The sequence below is a fragment of the Colletotrichum higginsianum genome, chromosome 1, assembly GCF_001672515.1.
Source record: "Colletotrichum higginsianum IMI 349063 chromosome 1, whole genome shotgun sequence".
Classification (NCBI taxonomy): domain Eukaryota; kingdom Fungi; phylum Ascomycota; class Sordariomycetes; order Glomerellales; family Glomerellaceae; genus Colletotrichum; species Colletotrichum higginsianum.
In genome coordinates this window covers 5,279,236-5,297,027 of record NC_030954.1, presented here as the reverse complement: position 1 = coordinate 5,297,027, position 17,792 = coordinate 5,279,236, and the positions used below count along the sequence as shown (strand labels likewise).

General features: G+C 53.9%; 8 protein-coding genes across 8 annotated transcripts; 6 read left to right on the top strand and 2 right to left on the bottom strand.

Annotated features, from left to right (window-relative positions):
* Positions 1-2,531: 2,531 nt before the first annotated feature.
* Positions 2,532-3,408, top strand: CH63R_01562 (TAM domain methyltransferase; the record flags this gene model as incomplete). The annotated part of the gene is made up of 4 exons (XM_018296537.1): positions 2,532-2,765; positions 2,945-3,072; positions 3,237-3,345; positions 3,376-3,408. 4 exons carry the CDS (start codon positions 2,532-2,534, stop codon positions 3,406-3,408), a joined length of 504 nt encoding a protein of 167 aa, XP_018164899.1.
* Positions 3,409-3,444: 36 nt separating this feature from the next.
* Positions 3,445-4,537, top strand: CH63R_01561 (TAM domain methyltransferase; the record flags this gene model as incomplete). The annotated part of the gene is made up of 3 exons (XM_018296536.1): positions 3,445-3,550; positions 3,585-3,697; positions 3,926-4,537. 3 exons carry the CDS (start codon positions 3,445-3,447, stop codon positions 4,535-4,537), a joined length of 831 nt encoding a protein of 276 aa, XP_018164898.1.
* Positions 4,538-6,248: 1,711 nt separating this feature from the next.
* CH63R_01560 (Methyltransferase) lies at positions 6,249-6,971 on the top strand (the record flags this gene model as incomplete). The annotated part of the gene is made up of 1 exon (XM_018296535.1): positions 6,249-6,971. One exon carries the CDS (start codon positions 6,249-6,251, stop codon positions 6,969-6,971), a length of 723 nt encoding a protein of 240 aa, XP_018164897.1.
* A 1,097-nt stretch (positions 6,972-8,068) lies between these two features.
* On the bottom strand, positions 8,069-9,225 carry CH63R_01559 (uncharacterized protein; the record flags this gene model as incomplete). Its single annotated transcript, XM_018296534.1, has 3 exons — positions 8,069-8,348; positions 8,534-8,684; positions 9,039-9,225. 3 exons carry the CDS (start codon positions 9,223-9,225, stop codon positions 8,069-8,071), a joined length of 618 nt encoding a protein of 205 aa, XP_018164896.1.
* A 263-nt stretch (positions 9,226-9,488) lies between these two features.
* Positions 9,489-10,475, top strand: CH63R_01558 (uncharacterized protein; the record flags this gene model as incomplete). The annotated part of the gene is made up of 5 exons (XM_018296533.1): positions 9,489-9,730; positions 9,791-9,846; positions 10,039-10,116; positions 10,179-10,259; positions 10,315-10,475. The coding sequence occupies 5 exons, from the start codon at positions 9,489-9,491 to the stop codon at positions 10,473-10,475; spliced, it is 618 nt and encodes a 205-aa protein (XP_018164895.1).
* Positions 10,476-13,139: 2,664 nt separating this feature from the next.
* Positions 13,140-13,433, top strand: CH63R_01557 (Glycoside hydrolase family 3 protein; the record flags this gene model as incomplete). Its single annotated transcript, XM_018296532.1, has 1 exon — positions 13,140-13,433. One exon carries the CDS (start codon positions 13,140-13,142, stop codon positions 13,431-13,433), a length of 294 nt encoding a protein of 97 aa, XP_018164894.1.
* A 1,380-nt stretch (positions 13,434-14,813) lies between these two features.
* Positions 14,814-15,516, bottom strand: CH63R_01556 (uncharacterized protein; the record flags this gene model as incomplete). Its single annotated transcript, XM_018296531.1, has 2 exons — positions 14,814-15,252; positions 15,305-15,516. The coding sequence occupies 2 exons, from the start codon at positions 15,514-15,516 to the stop codon at positions 14,814-14,816; spliced, it is 651 nt and encodes a 216-aa protein (XP_018164893.1).
* A 525-nt stretch (positions 15,517-16,041) lies between these two features.
* On the top strand, positions 16,042-17,763 carry CH63R_01555 (uncharacterized protein; the record flags this gene model as incomplete). The annotated part of the gene is made up of 1 exon (XM_018296530.1): positions 16,042-17,763. One exon carries the CDS (start codon positions 16,042-16,044, stop codon positions 17,761-17,763), a length of 1,722 nt encoding a protein of 573 aa, XP_018164892.1.
* Positions 17,764-17,792: the final 29 nt, after the last annotated feature.

Here is a 17,792-nt window from a genome sequence, read left to right as displayed (position 1 = left end):
CGGCGATGATCTGCTCAACGTCCGTGCGGTGAGCCCACGGTGAGCCTGGAGGTTAGGGAGGGAAAGTGGTTCGGGGAAGCGGTTGGGAATGAAACGTGGAGGGAGATCCTTGAGGACGAAGTCGAAGGGGGCCTGGATCAGGGCTCCAGAAGATGGCGGCATTATGAGATGAAATCCACTAGCTGCCCGCGCCCCCTCCCCCTCCTCTCTCTTGAGCTGGATCGTCGACGACATGTGGACAAAGTGGACAGATGGCGATTTCTGGCGTCAAGCTCGATAAGCGGCCTCGACTTGGTCCGCCAACCCCCCATGACTATCAAAGTGTCGATGCTTCGCGTTGTTTGGCTGTACGGGGAGCCCCTTCATCGGCAGACAACGGAGAAAACACGGAGGTGGCTCCGAGAGTTATCGCGACTGGCAAACCGCTCCAACAAGGAATCAAAGGCAAGGGTACGTATGCTTTGTGGCCTTTTACTGTGTACAGGGATGTCTGATTGGCAACAGCTATATCCGTACATCGTACCTCATGCGGCGCGGAACATGCTGTTGGACTTCGCTGGGTCTCCGTTGGCCTCTCGAAGAAACCAACTCTTTGCTGCTCCTTGTTTCGTCAAGCCTCCTGATATCGTCTTGGCGAGCAGGGCCGTGGGGGCCAGGCCAAGGGACGGTAGAGCTGTTAATGCAGCCCAAACATCGTGTGTCACCCCCCCCTCCCCCCAGGCCCAGATGATAGCTCAGGGGGGTTAGCTCATGGATCGCAGATCACAGTCCCAAGCATCGGGCGCCAAGCAGAGTGGCTAAGGAGGATGGGTCAAAGTATTGACAGTCTCTTCCTAGTCCAGCTCGCACCGGCACAAACTGCATATCGCCCCCTGCCCCCCTCTGCAAGTGTGATATATCACATCACCCGCCCACCCAACCATACCTAGACAGCAACTGCCTGGACGCCATCTGGGGGGGGGGGCCGGGTGCTGGGGTACTTATTAGATGGTGGTGGTGGTGGGGTGGGCGGGAGATTGGCTGTTGGTCGCCCAAAGTGATGTCGGCTGCATTTCTTCGACAGCACGTGAGAGAGGAGACACAAACGCTTCTTCGGCACTGCAGTGAGAGCTTGGTGGGGTGCGGGAGTTGCGTTCTCTCTGGTGATACATACTTCTGGCCATGGTCTTTCAAGTGTCTAGAGCGGTAGGGACACAAAACGGATAACCCAGGCCGGAATCTACAGATCCGGCGACGATCCTCAAGCGATCCGGCATGGCTTTGGTGCCCAATCCAGGCCTTTTTTCATGACGATTCGCGGCAGAAACCTTGACTCAGGAGGCCTTGCAAGCGAGAAGATCCCACTCATGGCGTGCCAGTTGCCGGGCCCTGGATGTTCTTCCCCCGGCGACATGGGCCCCCCCTCCCCCTCCCCAGCCGTCTGCTCTGCTCCGCTCCGTGCTGGATGCAATGTCATGACTAGCCGGATGACAAGCTCTAGCTGCCGGTCCAACAGGTTGGGCCGCGAGGGGGGGAGATAACAACGCTGTTGACGCGAGAGAACCCCCGTGTTTGCTTCGCTTGCAAAAGTTCTCTCTTCTGTCTATTTGTGTACAGACTACGCCAGACGCCGGGAGCCTGATGCATGGTGGTGTAGCCCTAGTCTTGATTCTCTCTCTCTCTCTCTCTCTCTCTCTCTCTCACTATCTCCCCGGCTGACAATTCCCTGGTTTGCCAACTCAGGAGTTAGGGCAGACGCTGATGCAGATACAGATGCAGATACAGACATTCGAGTCTTGAAGACATGGTCCATTTACACAGAGAGAGATAAGCCCCGCATGTCGTCTCTCACATTATTGAAAGCCAGTCGCTTACCCAAGAACTCCCTACAAACTTTTTCCCTCTTCCCCTCTTCAGCAAAACCCCCCGGCCTTCGAAAGCGGGTAAAGGGATGAAAAAGGGAGAAGCGACAGGGGTGTTCCAGGACGGCAGTGTCCGTTGACTCGGTACTAAAAAAAAATTAAACTGTTGCCCTAGGCCCATTTACCCCCTCCCTCCTCCAAGAGAAAAAGAGTAGAGAGAGAGACAGAGAGACAGAAAGACGAGACGAACCGCTGCTGTTTCTGAGTTCAGAGTCCATGGGACGTCCTTGTCTATCCCGCAAACTCTCTTCTGTTGCTGCCGGTTGATTTGTCTTGTCTGTCTCGGACTATCAGGAACTGCCATTCCTACTATCCGTCCATCCGTCTATCCGAACATCCATCATCTTCCCCCCCTTGCGCTCTGCACAGAGACTTTCTTGTCCTACACTTGACGTCCTCAGCCCCTCTTCTTTTCCCTTTCCCTTGGCTCTTGTTGTTGTTGCTGCTGCTGCTGCTGCTGCTGCTGCAGTCTTGGTGCACCGCATCCCATCCATCACACCACATCCGGCGTTTCCCCCCCTCCCCCTCACCCCTCACCCCTCTCCCCTCCCACTCCCCTCCTCTCGTCTCGTCTCGCCTCGCCTCGCCTCGCCTCGCCCACGTTCTCGCTCGGAGGAGGACCGCAGGTTGATGGACAAACACAGCCTGCAGAGGCTTCGCAAAAGCGGTCGTAGCGCCTCGCCCGTGGGACGGCTGCCGCTGCGCCCATCAACGGCCGCCAACAGCATCTCGGCCGCCTCCACATCGACGCGGCTCACCGCTAGTTCGTCCTCGGAGCGTACCCGCAACCCGTCGACCGAGAGCGACGGCAGGCCGCGCACGCCGCCCTCGACGAGGCCTTCGATGAACTCGGGCCAACAAGATGTATGTAAAACGCCCGTGTTAGCTTTCGCACGTCTCCACCCACCCTTGCACCGCACTGCACCGCACCGGCCATCATGATTCATTATCATCATCGTCGTCATCAGGGTGCTCTGTACGGGCACTTTTTTATTTTTTTATTCTTAGAGAACCAGAGAATTTAGTTTAATGAAACCACACAGGACTATGCCGACGACCATCCGAGCCCGACTTCCGATGAGGTCAGCCGGGCGCTGTGGACGGGAGCATCCGACTCGGACGACGGTTCGGACGACGCAACGCCGGCCGCGAGTTTCCGCACGGCGACACCGTGAGTCGTCCTCTCTCCTATAGCGGCTCGTGGGAGCCGTTGGTTCTTACACGGCCGCCTGTGTCTTGAGCACGCGAATCGACTGTCAATCTTTTGACCATGGTTTCCATCTGAAGAATTGGACTTGGACTAACAATCCCGCCTCCTCCCGCCAAACCAAACAGCATCGGGACAGGGAAATCACGCTCCAAGGATACCCGGTCCATCTTCCAATCCATCTTTAACAAGTTTGCAAAGACCGGAAGGCGGTTTGGCTTCGTGCCAAACAGCAAGGTATGTCAAAACATCTTACATCCTCCCCAGTTTACCAATCGACACGCAAACAACGTCTGCTGATACAGTGGCTCCAACTCTAGGAAGAACAAGACAGAAATGGTCAGCAAGTTCTCTCTGAACCCCCGCTTGCCTCTTCTTGCCCATCCCTTCCTCCTCCTCCCCACCAACTCCTACGTGTCTCGCAGGAGGGTCAACCTTGCAGGTCCCAGACGCACGACGTGCTGACCTCCACGCAGTCCTCCAACACCAAATCATTGCCGAGCTATTCGACGGCAGACTCCACCTGGCCCCGGTCGTCAAGCCCAGAGCGGCCCTCGACGTTGGCACGGGGCCGGGGCTATGGGCATTAGTGCGTATCCCTCTCCCCTCCTTCACGTCCATCCCATCCCGGGCATGAGAAATGATGTAACCATCACGGAAACGGAACCCTCCTCCCCTCCCCCTTCTCGACTAACCACTTGAGCACATAGGAATACGGCAAGTTCTCCTTCCGGTCATGATGCGGGTGTGACACGCGGCCCACGACGGTCCACGCTAACTACTGGGATCCCTTTTTTTCCCCCGCCGTTCAGCCAAGAAGAACCCCAACTGTGCCGTCGTCGGCATCGATATCGAAAAGGTGCGGCCGCCGTACTCGGCCCCCAACTGCCAGTTCAAGCTCATGGACGCCACGGCCGACTGGGCCCTCAACAAGCAGTTCGACTACATCCACGTCCGCATGCTCGGCGACATCGTCGACAAGGAGAAGTTCATCCAGTCCATCTACGACCAGCTGAACCCCGGCGGCTGGGTCGAGTTCACCGAGTGGATCCCCGTGCTCCAGTCGCCGGACCGGTCCCTCGACGGCACCTCGTTCCAGAAGTGGAACAGGCTCCTCGGCCAGGGCCTCGAGAACATGGGCCGCGACATCCGCTACGTCCAAGAGTACCGGCCCCTGCTGGAGAAGGCCGGCTTCGAGCGCATGAAGCTGACCAAGCACGCCGCGCCCACGAACCCGTGCTATCCGGGCAAGAAGTGCCAGCGGTTCGGCGCCATGATGGTCTCCAACTGGAACGCCATCATCGAGCCGCTCAGCGTGCCCATCTTCACCATCGGCCTCGGCTGGTCCGAGGCCCAGGTGCAGGTGCTGCTCAAAAAGGTCCGCAAGGAGATTGAGGACACGAGATACCACTCTTTCATGACATTGTGAGTGAACCACCCCCTCTCGACAGACGGCCTTCTCTACTCTTCCCCATGTGATCTTGGCCGACATTCTCATCCATCCCTCAATCTAGGTTGACGGTGTATTGTCGCAAGCCACGTAGCGGCACGTCGACGTCCACGTCACTCGCGAGCTCATTACGCTCGGCGCAGGCGTCGGTCTCACAGGTGTCGGTCTCCAACCTCAGTCCACAGGAGGAAAAGAATGAAGTCTAGCAGGAAGAAGAAAGAAACTTTTGTCACGTTTGTAAGGCATTGGGTGATAGATATACCACGACGAAGACGACTGCGCAGAGCCAGCGATCGTCCCCTCCAGGGCTTCAATTTTCTTTCTGCTCGTGAGAATGAGAAGCGGTTTTGGAACAGAACATATGCATTATCTCGGTCCACGCCCCCTCCCACCCCCTAGCGGAAAATAGCACATCTCCCCTAAGCATCAATTTCTTCTTCCGTGTTTGCTCCAGTTGTGGCGAGCTCACCGACAGATGAGATGCCGTTGACAGGTTGGCATGCCGCAGCGGCCGTAAAAGTGCGACTCGTCATCTCCTTGGCGAGCAAAGCTTGCTCGTTGTCGCTGTTGGCCGTTGTTGTCTCTTGAACCAGCCCCCACGTCCCAAAGGATCAATAGGGTCTGGCAGGGTTCCGGAGCCTGCAAATGCAAGAGTGCGGCGTGGTCAACACAGCCAAGCGAAGATCGCCGGAACTGGGTCGCCAAGGATTCTTCCCTCTCTCTCTCTCTTTCTTTCTCCCCTGCACTCCGCACACCAATTGGAGTCTGGGTTCCCTCCCCCCCCAGTGAAGCCATTCGCACGTTGGCACCGGCATTTTGTTAGGTCACATGCAACGCACGCGTGCATGAGGCATATGTATGGTATGGCGCTGGACTAGCAGCAATCCGCAACTCATGGGTCCCCTTGTGAGGCATTTAAACAGGCTTTCACATCCAATGGACACGCAAACCGAGGTTCACCCCGAACGGGTGCCTCGAAACTCAAGTGTCCTTAGCGCCAACGGGCAAAGGTTTGGTGACGATGCAGGTTCCAGAAGCAGAAGTGAAGCCGGCACTCTGACCCACCGAGTTGCATATCAGGGACCACTTCTTCTGCAACCAGAGTTACAAGAGAAGAAGAGAATTGCGACGTTGGCAAACACTCTGTCCCCCGTCGAACCCGGAGTCAGAGTTTGATTGGACAATGGGGCCAAGTATGTTTGTTAGTGCACAGCCGAGGGGAGTCGAGTAGCAGTCGAACCAACAAACGTACGGATAGATAGGAAAGCTGAGGAATTTCGCTGGAACTATGCGCCAAGATGCCCCAGCGCTCGTTCCGACGACCAAAGTATGTATGGTGCCACCGAAAAGACAGTAATAGCTATCGTTTGCCCGAAATATTCGGAGTTTTTGGGACTTTCACAGCGTCCATCCCGGTAGAGAGTTTGAGCCGGCAAACAGCAACCAGCTAAGCCCCCTCCACCATCCACCACCTTGTTTGTCTATTCGTATTATTGAGTGTCCAGAACCTAGACAAGCTCAAGGAACCATCTTGACTCGCTGTCGCTATCACCACTTCCCTGCCATCTTGTTCCCTCTCAACACGCAACAGCAATAACAACAACAACAACAACAACAACAACAACAACAACAACAACAACAACAACAACAACAACAACAACACCGACTAACCACGCCCCTCTCACACACAATGGCTGACCTCGGCGCCGATCCCAACGCCGCGTACGGCGCCGTCTACTCGCCGTCCTTCCTGACCTTGTTCTACGACAAGTACGTCCTGGGCTTCAACATGAGGTACATCTGGAAGTGCTCGACAAACGACGTCCTCCTTCCCTTCTTCGCCGAGAACTTCTCGCGCAACCACCTCGACTGCGGCGTCGCCACGGGCTGGTTCCCCGCCGCCGCCCTCGCCCGGCCCTTCCGCGCCGACAGCAAGCAGCACCTCACCCTCCTCGACCTGACGGCGAACCCGCTGCGGGCCGCCAAGGCGCGCGTCCTGGCCGTCGCGACCAACACCGACGTCCGCTGCGTCGAGGCCGACGTCACGGAGCCGCCGCCCAAGCAGCTCCTCGGCGAGCGCTTCGACTCCATCTCCATGTTCAACCTGTTCCACTGCATGCCCGGCGGCAGGGCCAAGCTGCGCGCCCTCGGCATGTACAAGGAGCTGCTGAGCGACGACGGCGTGCTGTCGGGCTGCACCGTGCTCGGCCCCAACGCGTCCACCGGCTGGCTCACGAGGTTCCAGCTCCGCTGGTACAACAAGTGGTGGGGCATCTTCCACAACTGGGACGACGAGAAGGAGCACGTCCAGGAGGCGCTGGACCACGAGTTCGAGGAGGTCGAGACCTGGGTCATTGGGCAGCTGATGCTCTTCCGCGCCAAGAAGCCGAGGAAGCCGCTCTTGGATGTTTGAGTTTGCGAGAGGTTCTGGATGACGATTGATACCCGGTGCGGCATGAATAATAAAGAACGAGTTCTATGTGCATTGAATTCTGGAGGTGATGGTGATTCGAATAACGACATGTGAAACGCTTTCTTTACTTCAGTCTAATCGAGTTTGTTTCTTGCGTCGTAAGGCTGCCTACGTTCCGATATATCGCCAGTTACTTCGAATTCCTCTCATCGCTATCATGCTTAGATAAATCTGATAGGAGTTATTTCTGCTTCCGAGAGGGATTTGTCCAACCGGGGTGAAATCGCAATCATGGCTGCTGTGTGATGATGGCATAACGCCGCTTAAGATCGAGTTCAAGGTCTGGTTTTTCTCTTTGTTTATTTCTTGTTGTTTTTTCCCAGAATGAGGTCTAAAGCACTCATCACTGTGACTTTCAGTACAGACAAAAGGTGGCGCTTAGTGCTTTCGAGTCCTAATTGGCAATCAAACTAACATGGAAAATTCGAACATCAGTCCACATCACCATTCTTTTGTTCAAAAGGAACATTCTCGAGTTTTTCAAATAACCAAACACGGAATCAAACAGCGCTCTTCTTCTTCTTCTTTTTAGCAATGGGAATTTTGAGTATCCCGCAAAAAGGCGCAGAACCGGTTTTCCCTGGGGGCGGTACAGCCTGACACCTGCGTGGAGAGACAGATGTGTCGCTCCGTTCACGATGTCATCGGAAACACTCTCCAAAACTCACTTTCTAACTTGACCTATCCGGTAGCCGAACAGAATCGTTCAAGCCTTGTCCATTAGAGATCCTGTAATGGAAATGTTCCTTGCGTTGTTTTAGGAGATAGCTCGCAAGTATTCTCACCTGGCGCCACAACTTGGAGGATGAAGAAGACGGACGAAGCCAAGTTTTCTTTTGCAAGCCGCATCAAATGGGCTCAATAGAAAAGCCAGAAAAGAAAAGAAGAAAAAGGAAGACGGAACTAAAATAAGAGAAAAAGGCAAAAATGAAAAACCTTGGGATGAGTTGAAGCCGGCGCGGGAAAGTTCTTGCCACGCTGGCGGTGACGTTTGCATTTCCACTTCCCAGAATAGATCAAGTATTTGGGTTTCTCCCTTAAGCAGTTGGCCATGGCAAGTCAAAACTCATCTTGAGACCTGCAACAGTACATCTGTGCATGGTGCCGTGGCTGGTGCCAGAGCCATTGACCGCACGAACTCCACGACGAACCCTATAGACGACATGTTGCAGCTCACGATCAGCCTCCCAAGCACCTCGGTCGTTGTTCCATGCATCTCCAAAACTATTATCGATGCTGTAGCTCTTGCCGCCCTGCATTTCACCCTTTTCGTTCTCGTTTCCCCCCCTCTCGTGACTTTCCGTGGTCGAACCAGGGCTAGCACAAACCTACTCAGCTGATCGATTTCGTCCAAACTTGTGTTGGTGACAGGCCAGAGCTTGAGCATAAACCTCTCCAGAGCGAATCATCTGGCGCCTACATACAATGCTTCGAGTCGAGCGTCGTAAGCGTCTTCGTCAACTGATCCAAGTGACAAATCTTGTTCGCCCCCTGAGGCATACTATGGCATCCGCCCGTTTTTGACTCCAGGCCGCAGAGCTGGCCCGAGCAGCTCGACCCTTGTGAGTTCAGCGTTGGCGGACCGGAGTATCAAGACGTCCTGCCGCGGAAGAACGTAGAACTTTCGTCCGCAACCACGAGGAAGATCACAGCCTATCAAACTCAGTGAGGTCTGTTTCTATGCCTTTCTCTCTACGACGTGTTGCAAGCGGTACAACCAATGAACGACAGTCAGTCAGGTGCACTAAACGGAAAAGGGGATAAACGCGGGCATATTCCGAATGGTGGACGAAAGTAAATACTTCGGATCAAGTGGCTCAAATCATCAGGTCGGGCCCGTTGATGTATATCGGAGGGATATTAACATCAGAGGACAAATCCTTTTGCTCCAGAACCCTCCGCTGCCTCGGCGATCTAGGTTCGGGGGCGCCACGCGGCCTTAACTTTAGCCCTTTCTACTAATACGAGGTTTTCATGAAGATTATAGCCTATGTACATCGTACTTACTTCCCTTGTCGTTGATGCCAGTATCCAGCGAGAATAGTCGAGAATACGAGATACGGAACACAAGGTTACCTGGGTCTTGATGTCGTCGACTTGAAAAGGCGGTTGGATCCGTTTCATCACGAGAGTTGGAGATCTCAGAGGACAGGAAGTAGAATTCAATCGATTGGTAGGCTTCGGCTTTTTTCATGTTGGAAGAAATATCCACGCAGGAGCCGGTAACGAAGGCACACTTCCATGTATTAGGTTCTCGCAAGCCGATTGTCCTGTCCACCCTCATCGTGCGCCCATCCAAAAGTATTTGATGCCGACGGATCCTTGCTATTCCGGCTCTGATTTTACCTGACTACACGAGGATAAATAGGTTTCTCCTCCTCAGACATGTCCACCCCCAGAACTGACGCTCTTGCCCACGGTTGACGCTCGCTTCTTCTCAGTCTTACAGCTATCATCATGAAGACAGTTCACACAGCAATCTGCAGCATCTTGGCGATACTAGTCAGCCAAGGCAGGGCCATTTCCGACATTCTCACCCTCCCTACCACCGGCGATGCGTACATTGAGGAGGCCCGCGCCACGCTTGTTCTGCCTAAACTCCCTGACTCCGTGAAGGGAGATCTCGCCATACGGAGTGGTATCATGATGAACGACAAGGAGACCTTTATCCAAGGGGTCGCCTCGAACTCTGCTACCGGGTATGGCGCTGATGAAACTTTACAGTTGCACCAAGAAAGATGACTCATACCAGTTTGTAGATCCTATTGCAACGATGGAGGGAAAAAGTGGTGCACCTTTGCCTACACTATGACCGGTATGTACCGCCACCCTGACGCCGTTGGCTCCCTTATTTCACAGACCGGCTAGATTAATTCAATGACGGGCAGGCTCAGCACCAACTTTCGGGACCCCCAAGTCTTGCTCCCCTGGAGCTGCAGTGAAAACAGAATGTAGGACACCGGGCTATCCCGTGACATCTCAGCTGCCCTGCTAACAAACCCCGCAGACAAGCTCAACTCAAAAACCCAGATTTGGACGCAAAACGTCTATGTTGACGGGAAAATCAGTTCTTCCGACACTAACAGTATGTCTCCAGGACACGAATGATACTCCCCCTAAGGTCGGGACTAACTAGCCTCAAAACAGGCAAGGGGCAAGTCGGAAACGCCTTCTACCTCTCAATCTTGTGCGCAGACGGCAATGCCTGCGCCGAACTCCCGGCACACAGTAAGATCATCTCAGAACGAAAGAGAGGCACAGCTGACTGAGTTATCATATTCAGGTTGGAAAGATGTCTCCGTGGTGCTTAACAAGGCCGACAAGGATTTTGGGCGTAGTAAAGCATTGAATTTCGGTGCTACTGGAGGGGACATGACTACCACCGACGGCGGAAAGACGTGGAAGTTTGAGACTATCAAAGTGCCCGCTCAGAAAGCCAGTTGAGATGTTGAGAGCTTGGCAATCCTTCCGTCTTTTGCAGCAAGACTTTCCTGTAGATTGTTTTGGGGAAGAAAATAGCAATGCTTCTCTGCTTCGTAGTAAATTTGATTTCTATGGCAACTTATTGCAAGTTTGGTAGCCTTCTTTGACTGGTCACAACATAGGACTTCTGAGCCAAGGGAGGTGCAGGACTATCAATAGCATGTTACCTCTATTTCCAACTGTTTGCACCTTTTGAGTTGTGATATGAACCAGTCATCATTACCATAGCAGTGGCATCGCCGTCAGAATACGCCTTCAACCCTCTTCTCCCAGCTCGCTAAGCCCCTCGTACTCCCTGATCGTCATCGCACCCAGGTCAATGCTGTTCATCATCATGTCGCCCATGTATTATAGGTATAAAAAATTTCTAGACGTTCACAGGCCCACAGTGAAATCCAGAGCAATACCAAATATCAGGGTGCCTGCTCCGGTGGTCGCAGGCCTCACGGCCAGCTCGCAGCTGGACCAGGGCGGGGGTAGGCAAGCGCAGGTGGCGCATCGGCGGCGGCCGCTTGTCCATCCACTTATCTGTTGGCGTGCCTGGGTCGCATAGCTTGGCCTTGAGGGGGTCTGGGCGATGGAATACGACGCGCACCTCGACGATACGGGGCTCGACGGTCAGCACCTAGACGCGAGCGTGGAGCTCGGGGGAGAGGCTTTGGAATGGGTGGAATATGGCCGTGGTAGTGATGGTCATGCTTAGGTCTTGGGCCGTGCAAAGTGAAGTGCTTGCTAGCAGGGGGGAAAGGCACGGAGTGCTGATGAAAGGGACTGTGGAATGGAACGGATGGTTGGATGATTCGGGCTACTTGTTTGTTTGGGTGGCCGAGGTGAGATGAGATGATAAGAGGTGAGATGAGATGATGTGAGGTGAGATGAGAGTGTCTCCCAAAGGTCTCATTGGCTAGAAAGCAGAACATCGTAGATCAGCGAATGGCGATAATAATTCAAGCGCTGCGCCGTGCGGCAAAGAAACACATCCATTGATTATAGCGACAATCTACCGATCATATCACGTGCGGAGGGAATAGCCTCATTTTGGCTTAGGGCGGAGGTAAAGCCATTCAGATACATTGCCTAGGAAATGCCTAGAACCATCTGCATTTGCATCGATGGGACGTTGCGGCCTGGCAAAGCGCTGCAAGGAACGGGAGTCCACGCCTGGCCTAGGCGGGTTTCTTAGGTATAGATGTACTCTCTCTAGTCATGATATCGAGATGGGAGGAAATCACAGTGGGATAGAATTGGGATGAAGAGGCTGGTACATTTATAACCCATCCATGACGTTCATCTCCAAAAAGGGTTCGTCTCGTCAAATCTGACCACGGCGACTTGAATGGTTCGCTTATCCCAAGCAACTCTAGCGAGTATTGATGTAAAGAGGGTGCTGTAGGTAGCTAGGTCTGATGCCTGTATGGCTGACCATCCGTAGCAGTAGGTATATCGCAGCGCTGGGATTTCAGTCCCAATAACTTTAGTCACAAGCCAAGCCAACATGCAAAACTTCAGCGCGAGAGGATTTTATCCCCTTTATGTGAAGCTGTTGCATCTGGGTTGTCTCTATCGAAGGGCCCCCATTAGGTCCCGCAACGCTCGGATGTCCTCCATCATGCGGCGACACGAGGTCGCTCAGGGTGTCGGATTCGTCGCCAGATACGGTCTACCCCTGACTGCGGGATTTCCGATCGAAGCAATGACGATGGACTTGAGTCAAGTTCATTTGAAAGGGCTAACAGGGTCCGTAAACGCAGGGGGTAGAGTTCCTCAAAAAAATGGAAGGTAGAGTTCTAGCTGCTATGTTACTGCTAGTTCTAAGATTAACACCCCTAAATCTATTGTGAACTGTTGGGAAGCCAGACTTTAGACCTTAATGTCAACTAGCCTAACAGGCCTTCTTGGTCACGTGTTGTTTCGTTTGTGTAATAGTGTTCTCCGAGGAAATCTATTGCTTTGACAGTGCCTCGATATTCCTTGTCCACCAGCGCAGCCGTCTAATCGACATTCCTGTTTGGGAAGCCTCCGCAGCCAAATATTGGTCCAGCCAAACATGCGCTCGTGTCATGATAACTTCGACGGGAAGTATCCCGCACCTACTATGCCGAGTTAAGAACACGGCTAGGCCCCGACCCTGAGCACGATGTGCCTCATTCAGCTGCGCGATTGGCCGTTGCGGAAGGATTGATCCAATCCTAGATTACATGGCAACGTTTCACTCTCACCTGTGGCCCCCGCTATAGACCCATATGAACCACTGAGGAGTACTATCCGGGACCACTTCTGGCTGAGGATGTTGTCGTCGGTTTTACGATGCAGGCGCCGAGTTGCCGAACGATTCTCTATAGATCCACAAGCTGATGCTGCTGCCCCTGCGGGACATTGACGATTGAGTCTTGCACGACTCGTGAGGCATCACACTTCACTCTTGTGATGCAATATCGTTTATATCAGTTGAGTCTGATGATAATCTATAAGAAGGCTTCCTTTCGAGCTTGAATAGCAGCTCCTAAAGCCACTCATCACACACCAGTCTTGCACACTCGCTTCATTCTATTACAACAAAACGTCCTCCTTGGCGTATTCCTGTCCCGTTCACCGGCCGCAATACCTCTAGACACAACGGCAAAGATGCAGTTCAGCACCCTCCTCTCCATCTCACTCCTCGTCCTGGGCGCCTCGGCTCAGATTTCGGGTCCCAACGGCAAGCGTTTCTGCGCCGGTGCCGCCATCTCGTGCCAATACAAGAAGGGCCGCTGCGCCAACGCCTGCAGAGATACCGCCAACGACTTCCAGAACGGCAACGCCCCCGTCGCCCCCATCTACGACACCGTTTGCTCGTGCCCCGATGGCCAGCCCGGCAACGAGTACACCGGCGCCGCCTGCATCGATCTCATCCGCTGGGCACAGCGTCACAAGTGCTAAACGCTCACACCATGATTCGTTTACCATGCCGATTTAGCCTATTATGAAGGACGGATGGCACGGGGTCTTGGGAGCGGGGCGTCTGGCATTTGGGGATCCAACTTTGGGACGGATGAAGACAGGGAGATGCCCATGCATTATACATATTAGGCAACTGTTTTTCTCTATATTGTGTACCTGTATGACCTTGAGAGGGGGGCCACCATCTTGGCAACGTACTCTAGTACATTGTATAGGCGGCACCCAACCGCCTTAATTCTAGCGCCATGTCAAATGTATGTATACCCTGCACACAGATACCAACCTAAGCAGGCTTCGGCCGAGTCCCGAAGCTTAGCGCACAATCTCGTGATATGGACGACGGGCACGTGCACCTGTAGGGTCAGATCTCTGGAGGGACTGCCCTGGCAGACATTTCCGTGATGGGTTCCGACAGCGACCAGTTACCTGATGTCAAGATGGGCCTCATGGTCGAAAGCTGGGATAACTTTGACTAAACCCACACGGGCTGCCTATATTGTGGAGCGGCTTACCCACCGTTCTGGGGCAACGTTCGATCATCACCACACCACGTGCGGGATGGTCACGTCTTTTCTAGTCTTACTTGCAACAGCCTGGCCTGCTTACGATATGCTCCGGTGACTGATACCTCTTGAAGACTTAGTTGGTTCAGCAAAGTCCGGCACCGACTGGGCACAAAACCTTGAACGATCCCAGTCCCAACTGTTCAGAGCGTGATGGTCACAGTGCAATGGCCATAAGAAAGTCAACAACGGATGGATGGCAGATGGGGGCCGGACGAGGTTAGTTGCCTGCTGGCCGCTCATGTCCGCGGCTTCCCGTTTGTGTCAAGTGCATATTGCACGGGGATAAGCGCCGGCTTGGGAGGCCGATTACACCAGGATCATGATTCATGAGCAGCTTGGCATTAACTGGAGCGCTTCTGTTTCAGCCGCGGATGGCATGGGCGGATCACCCGCCTCAAGCGGTACTCTCATAAAAAGGAACCCAGCCTTTTTCAGCTGAGATGTGATCGGTTGTGTGGATAAGATGTTACATGGTAAACAGCCAAGGAGCCTGATTGGAACAGGTTCTGAGACGTATTAGTGGATGTTTGATTAAGCCATCACCTGCATACATAAACATTAACTTCTGCCACGCCAGGACCGGGCTTATGCATCAGAGCGATGAAAATAAAACCAGAAGAACTGTAGCAAACACCCTTGGACCCATACAACGGTGCCAAGATGCCGATCCGCTCGAAGCGGTCGTGGTGATTGTGGAACTCGGCCCAAACTTCAAAGGACCAGTTGCCGTGGTTGCTGCGGCAGACGACGTCTCTGCGGACTTGGTAATGGGACCAGTATTCTTTCTCGACAGTTAGTCATTGACTCCCCACTGGTAAAGCTCACAATGATCTACCTTTGAACTTTGCAAGATGCTGGTGGCGGCTTCGCAGTTTCGAAACTCCCAAATGTTGCTCGTCGTCAACATCACCCCTACGCACGACTGCCGTCCGTTGACGTCGCACGCCGAGGCGAGCGAGACAAGCGACTCCTGGCAGCGGCAGCTGGTGAGCTCCGCCGGCTTGGTGTACGCGGAAGAGCACGAGGTGATGGACTGGCTCAGCTGGGCGCAGCTCTCGACGGCGCTCTTGCACGCGTCATCGTCCAGCGTCCTCGTCGCGGTGGGGGCGACGGGCGTCGTGATGTCTTTCGGCAGATAGGGGCCGCACGTATCTTGCCATAGTGCGATCTGGTCATCGGAGGCGCTGTCAAAGGAGTTGCCCAGGGCGCATTGCCTGAATTCGCCTTTGCATCTATGATAATCAGTCAAGGGCATCGGAAAAGTCGTGCTGATGCGGCACTCACCCAACGTAGGCGTTCAGTAGATCTTGGGTGCAGAAACACTTGATGGTCTCCTGCTTTGGGAGATTGCTGCATTTTCTAGCGATGGCATCGGCCTTTTCGCAGTTCGGGAACTCCTTGATATCACCGACGCATTCCGGCGGGCTGAACGCTGCTCCGTGGCACACGCTCAGGATAGCGGGGAGGATAACGACAAAAAGCGTGAAAGAATGCATTTTCGCTCACTGTCACTGGGCTGAATCTTTGGTTTTTTTCAAGTTGACGCGCCTTGATCTTAAATATTAGTCAATGGCCCCCCCGACCTAACTTGGAACTCCAAGCCAGCTGTGTAGCCAGATTGTTGGTCTAGGTCATTAGAGCATGGCGCAGTTCTCTCAGCCCCGTGTCGAGGACGTTTGAGGCCTTCGTGGCATGATGCGGCTGTCGAGCCAACACCGATAACCTACGCCAGAAGGGAACTAGATGAACCAGAGGGTCCAATCTACATTCAATGTGGCTTGAGTTAGAATTTCAGCTGGAAAATTAGGTTAGTGATCTTGTCCGCATGGCGTCCGAGTCCGCCTTGTGGGATGAAAGTGGCGGCGCCTAGCTGGACACATCTCGGTAAGTTCCATTGGGCTTTGTGTGTTGCGCCGTGTGAATGATATATCACCCACAAGGTTGATGATCTGGGGATTCTTTTACCTTGCCATGGTTCTCGCCCTACTGGCGACGATATTGCAACTTGATGCCACTCAATCATGTCGGAAAAACGTCCAGAGTCTCCCTCACGCCCCTACGGCTGGCTAAATCGCTGTCTACGACGGCCATACCTCCTGACTTTCGCCCTTCTCGACATCGCCCTGGCCATCACCATAATTGTTCTAACGATTGAATCGTCTCATAAGGGTGGCTTCGTTACACTCGCGACAGATAACACCACGTCGGCTGACCAAAACTCTGTCACATTCAACATCCCCTGGAGCCTCGGTTTACTCTGGACATCTCTCCCCAGTCTTGCATTCTCCCTTTTCGGCGCGTACTGGACGTGGATTGCGAGCTCGCTTGCAGAACGACAGCCATACGTCGAGCTGCGCAAGGCCGGCGGCGCTGACGCCGAGGTGTCGATTCTCCTGGACTATCGCGTTGTTGCCACCGTCTGGCGCTGGTGGGGAGCCTTTCGAAAGCACCACTTCACAGTGGGCACAATGACTCTGCTCTCCGTGTTTCTGTCCTACCTCATCGCACCCCTCGCTGCACGCTTGTTTGTAGCACAAGCCGTGACAGTGTCCCAGCCAGTTTCGATTGCTTATACCAAAGCTTATAACATCGACAACATCAATGCCACTCTGGACTGGCGACCTGTTCTGGACACAGTCTCAGCAACGCTGCTTTACGGGGGCAACAACATACCCTGGACAGACGGTGAACGTGCCTACCGCCCGTTTGCTGCCAACTCTCATTTGGCTTCCAAGTCCGCAATGGCGGCGAACACGACGGCATACTCTGGTTATCTCAGCTGCGAGCTGGTCAAGGATTACACAGTCACGTCCAACGGAGACTCGGTTCAGGTTTCTGGGAGCGACAGAGGTTGCGACTTCAAGCAGAGCTTTGCCGTCGTCAACACGCAAGAGACATACTTCAAGACAACGGTGGAGTTTGATTGCTCAGCCAATGCATATTACAGTCGTCTGGTGTTCACGGCCGCCAAATATTCCGATTCGGCGAGCAACAACATCGACAACATCAGCGTCATCTCCTGTGCCACCGGATACCGCCAAGTCGCAGGGACCTTGAAAGTTTCGTCGCCAGCGAGCACCCCAACCGTTGACTCATTCGTCGAAACCGGCGAGCCAGACACCAGCCGTCCCAAGTTGTGGAGAGTCTTCGAACAAGGAATCCTTGGGCCCGTGAATTTCAACCCTCAGGCAAAGTGGTCCACGACAGACATGGGCAACTTGATAATGTACTACGCGCAGAGAGCACGGGCATCGAATCCGTTGGGACCAGAGGCACTGATGGAGGCAATCCCGAAAGTCTTTACGGGCATTTACATGAACGCAGTCGCCATTCACGGGTTCGATGGACTCACAAACCTCGAGACCGCTAGTGGGACGGCCTTTGTGCCTACAACGCGCCTATTTGTCGTTCCTTGGGTCGCGTACGTCATCATCGCGTTCTTGGCCGTGACCCTATGCTCCGTCGGCTTCGTCTTCTTCCGTCTCCAGGACACGCCATCGATCCTGACCGAGGAGCCGCAGGGGCTACTGTCAATGGCCGCCATTCTCGAAAAGAGCGAGCTTCTTGAGGTCGCCTCTGACATCCGTCAGGAGGACGGGTTTACCGGTGGGATATGGGAAAAGGGGATGACACGTTGGGATGTAAAGGGCAGAAAGTGGACGGCAGTGATGAACCCCGAAACGAGGAACTGGGTTGTGAGAGCGGCCCGACACGTGGAGTCGATGACTCCGCAAGAGCTTTAGTGACATCAATAATTAATTCAATCGGCTTG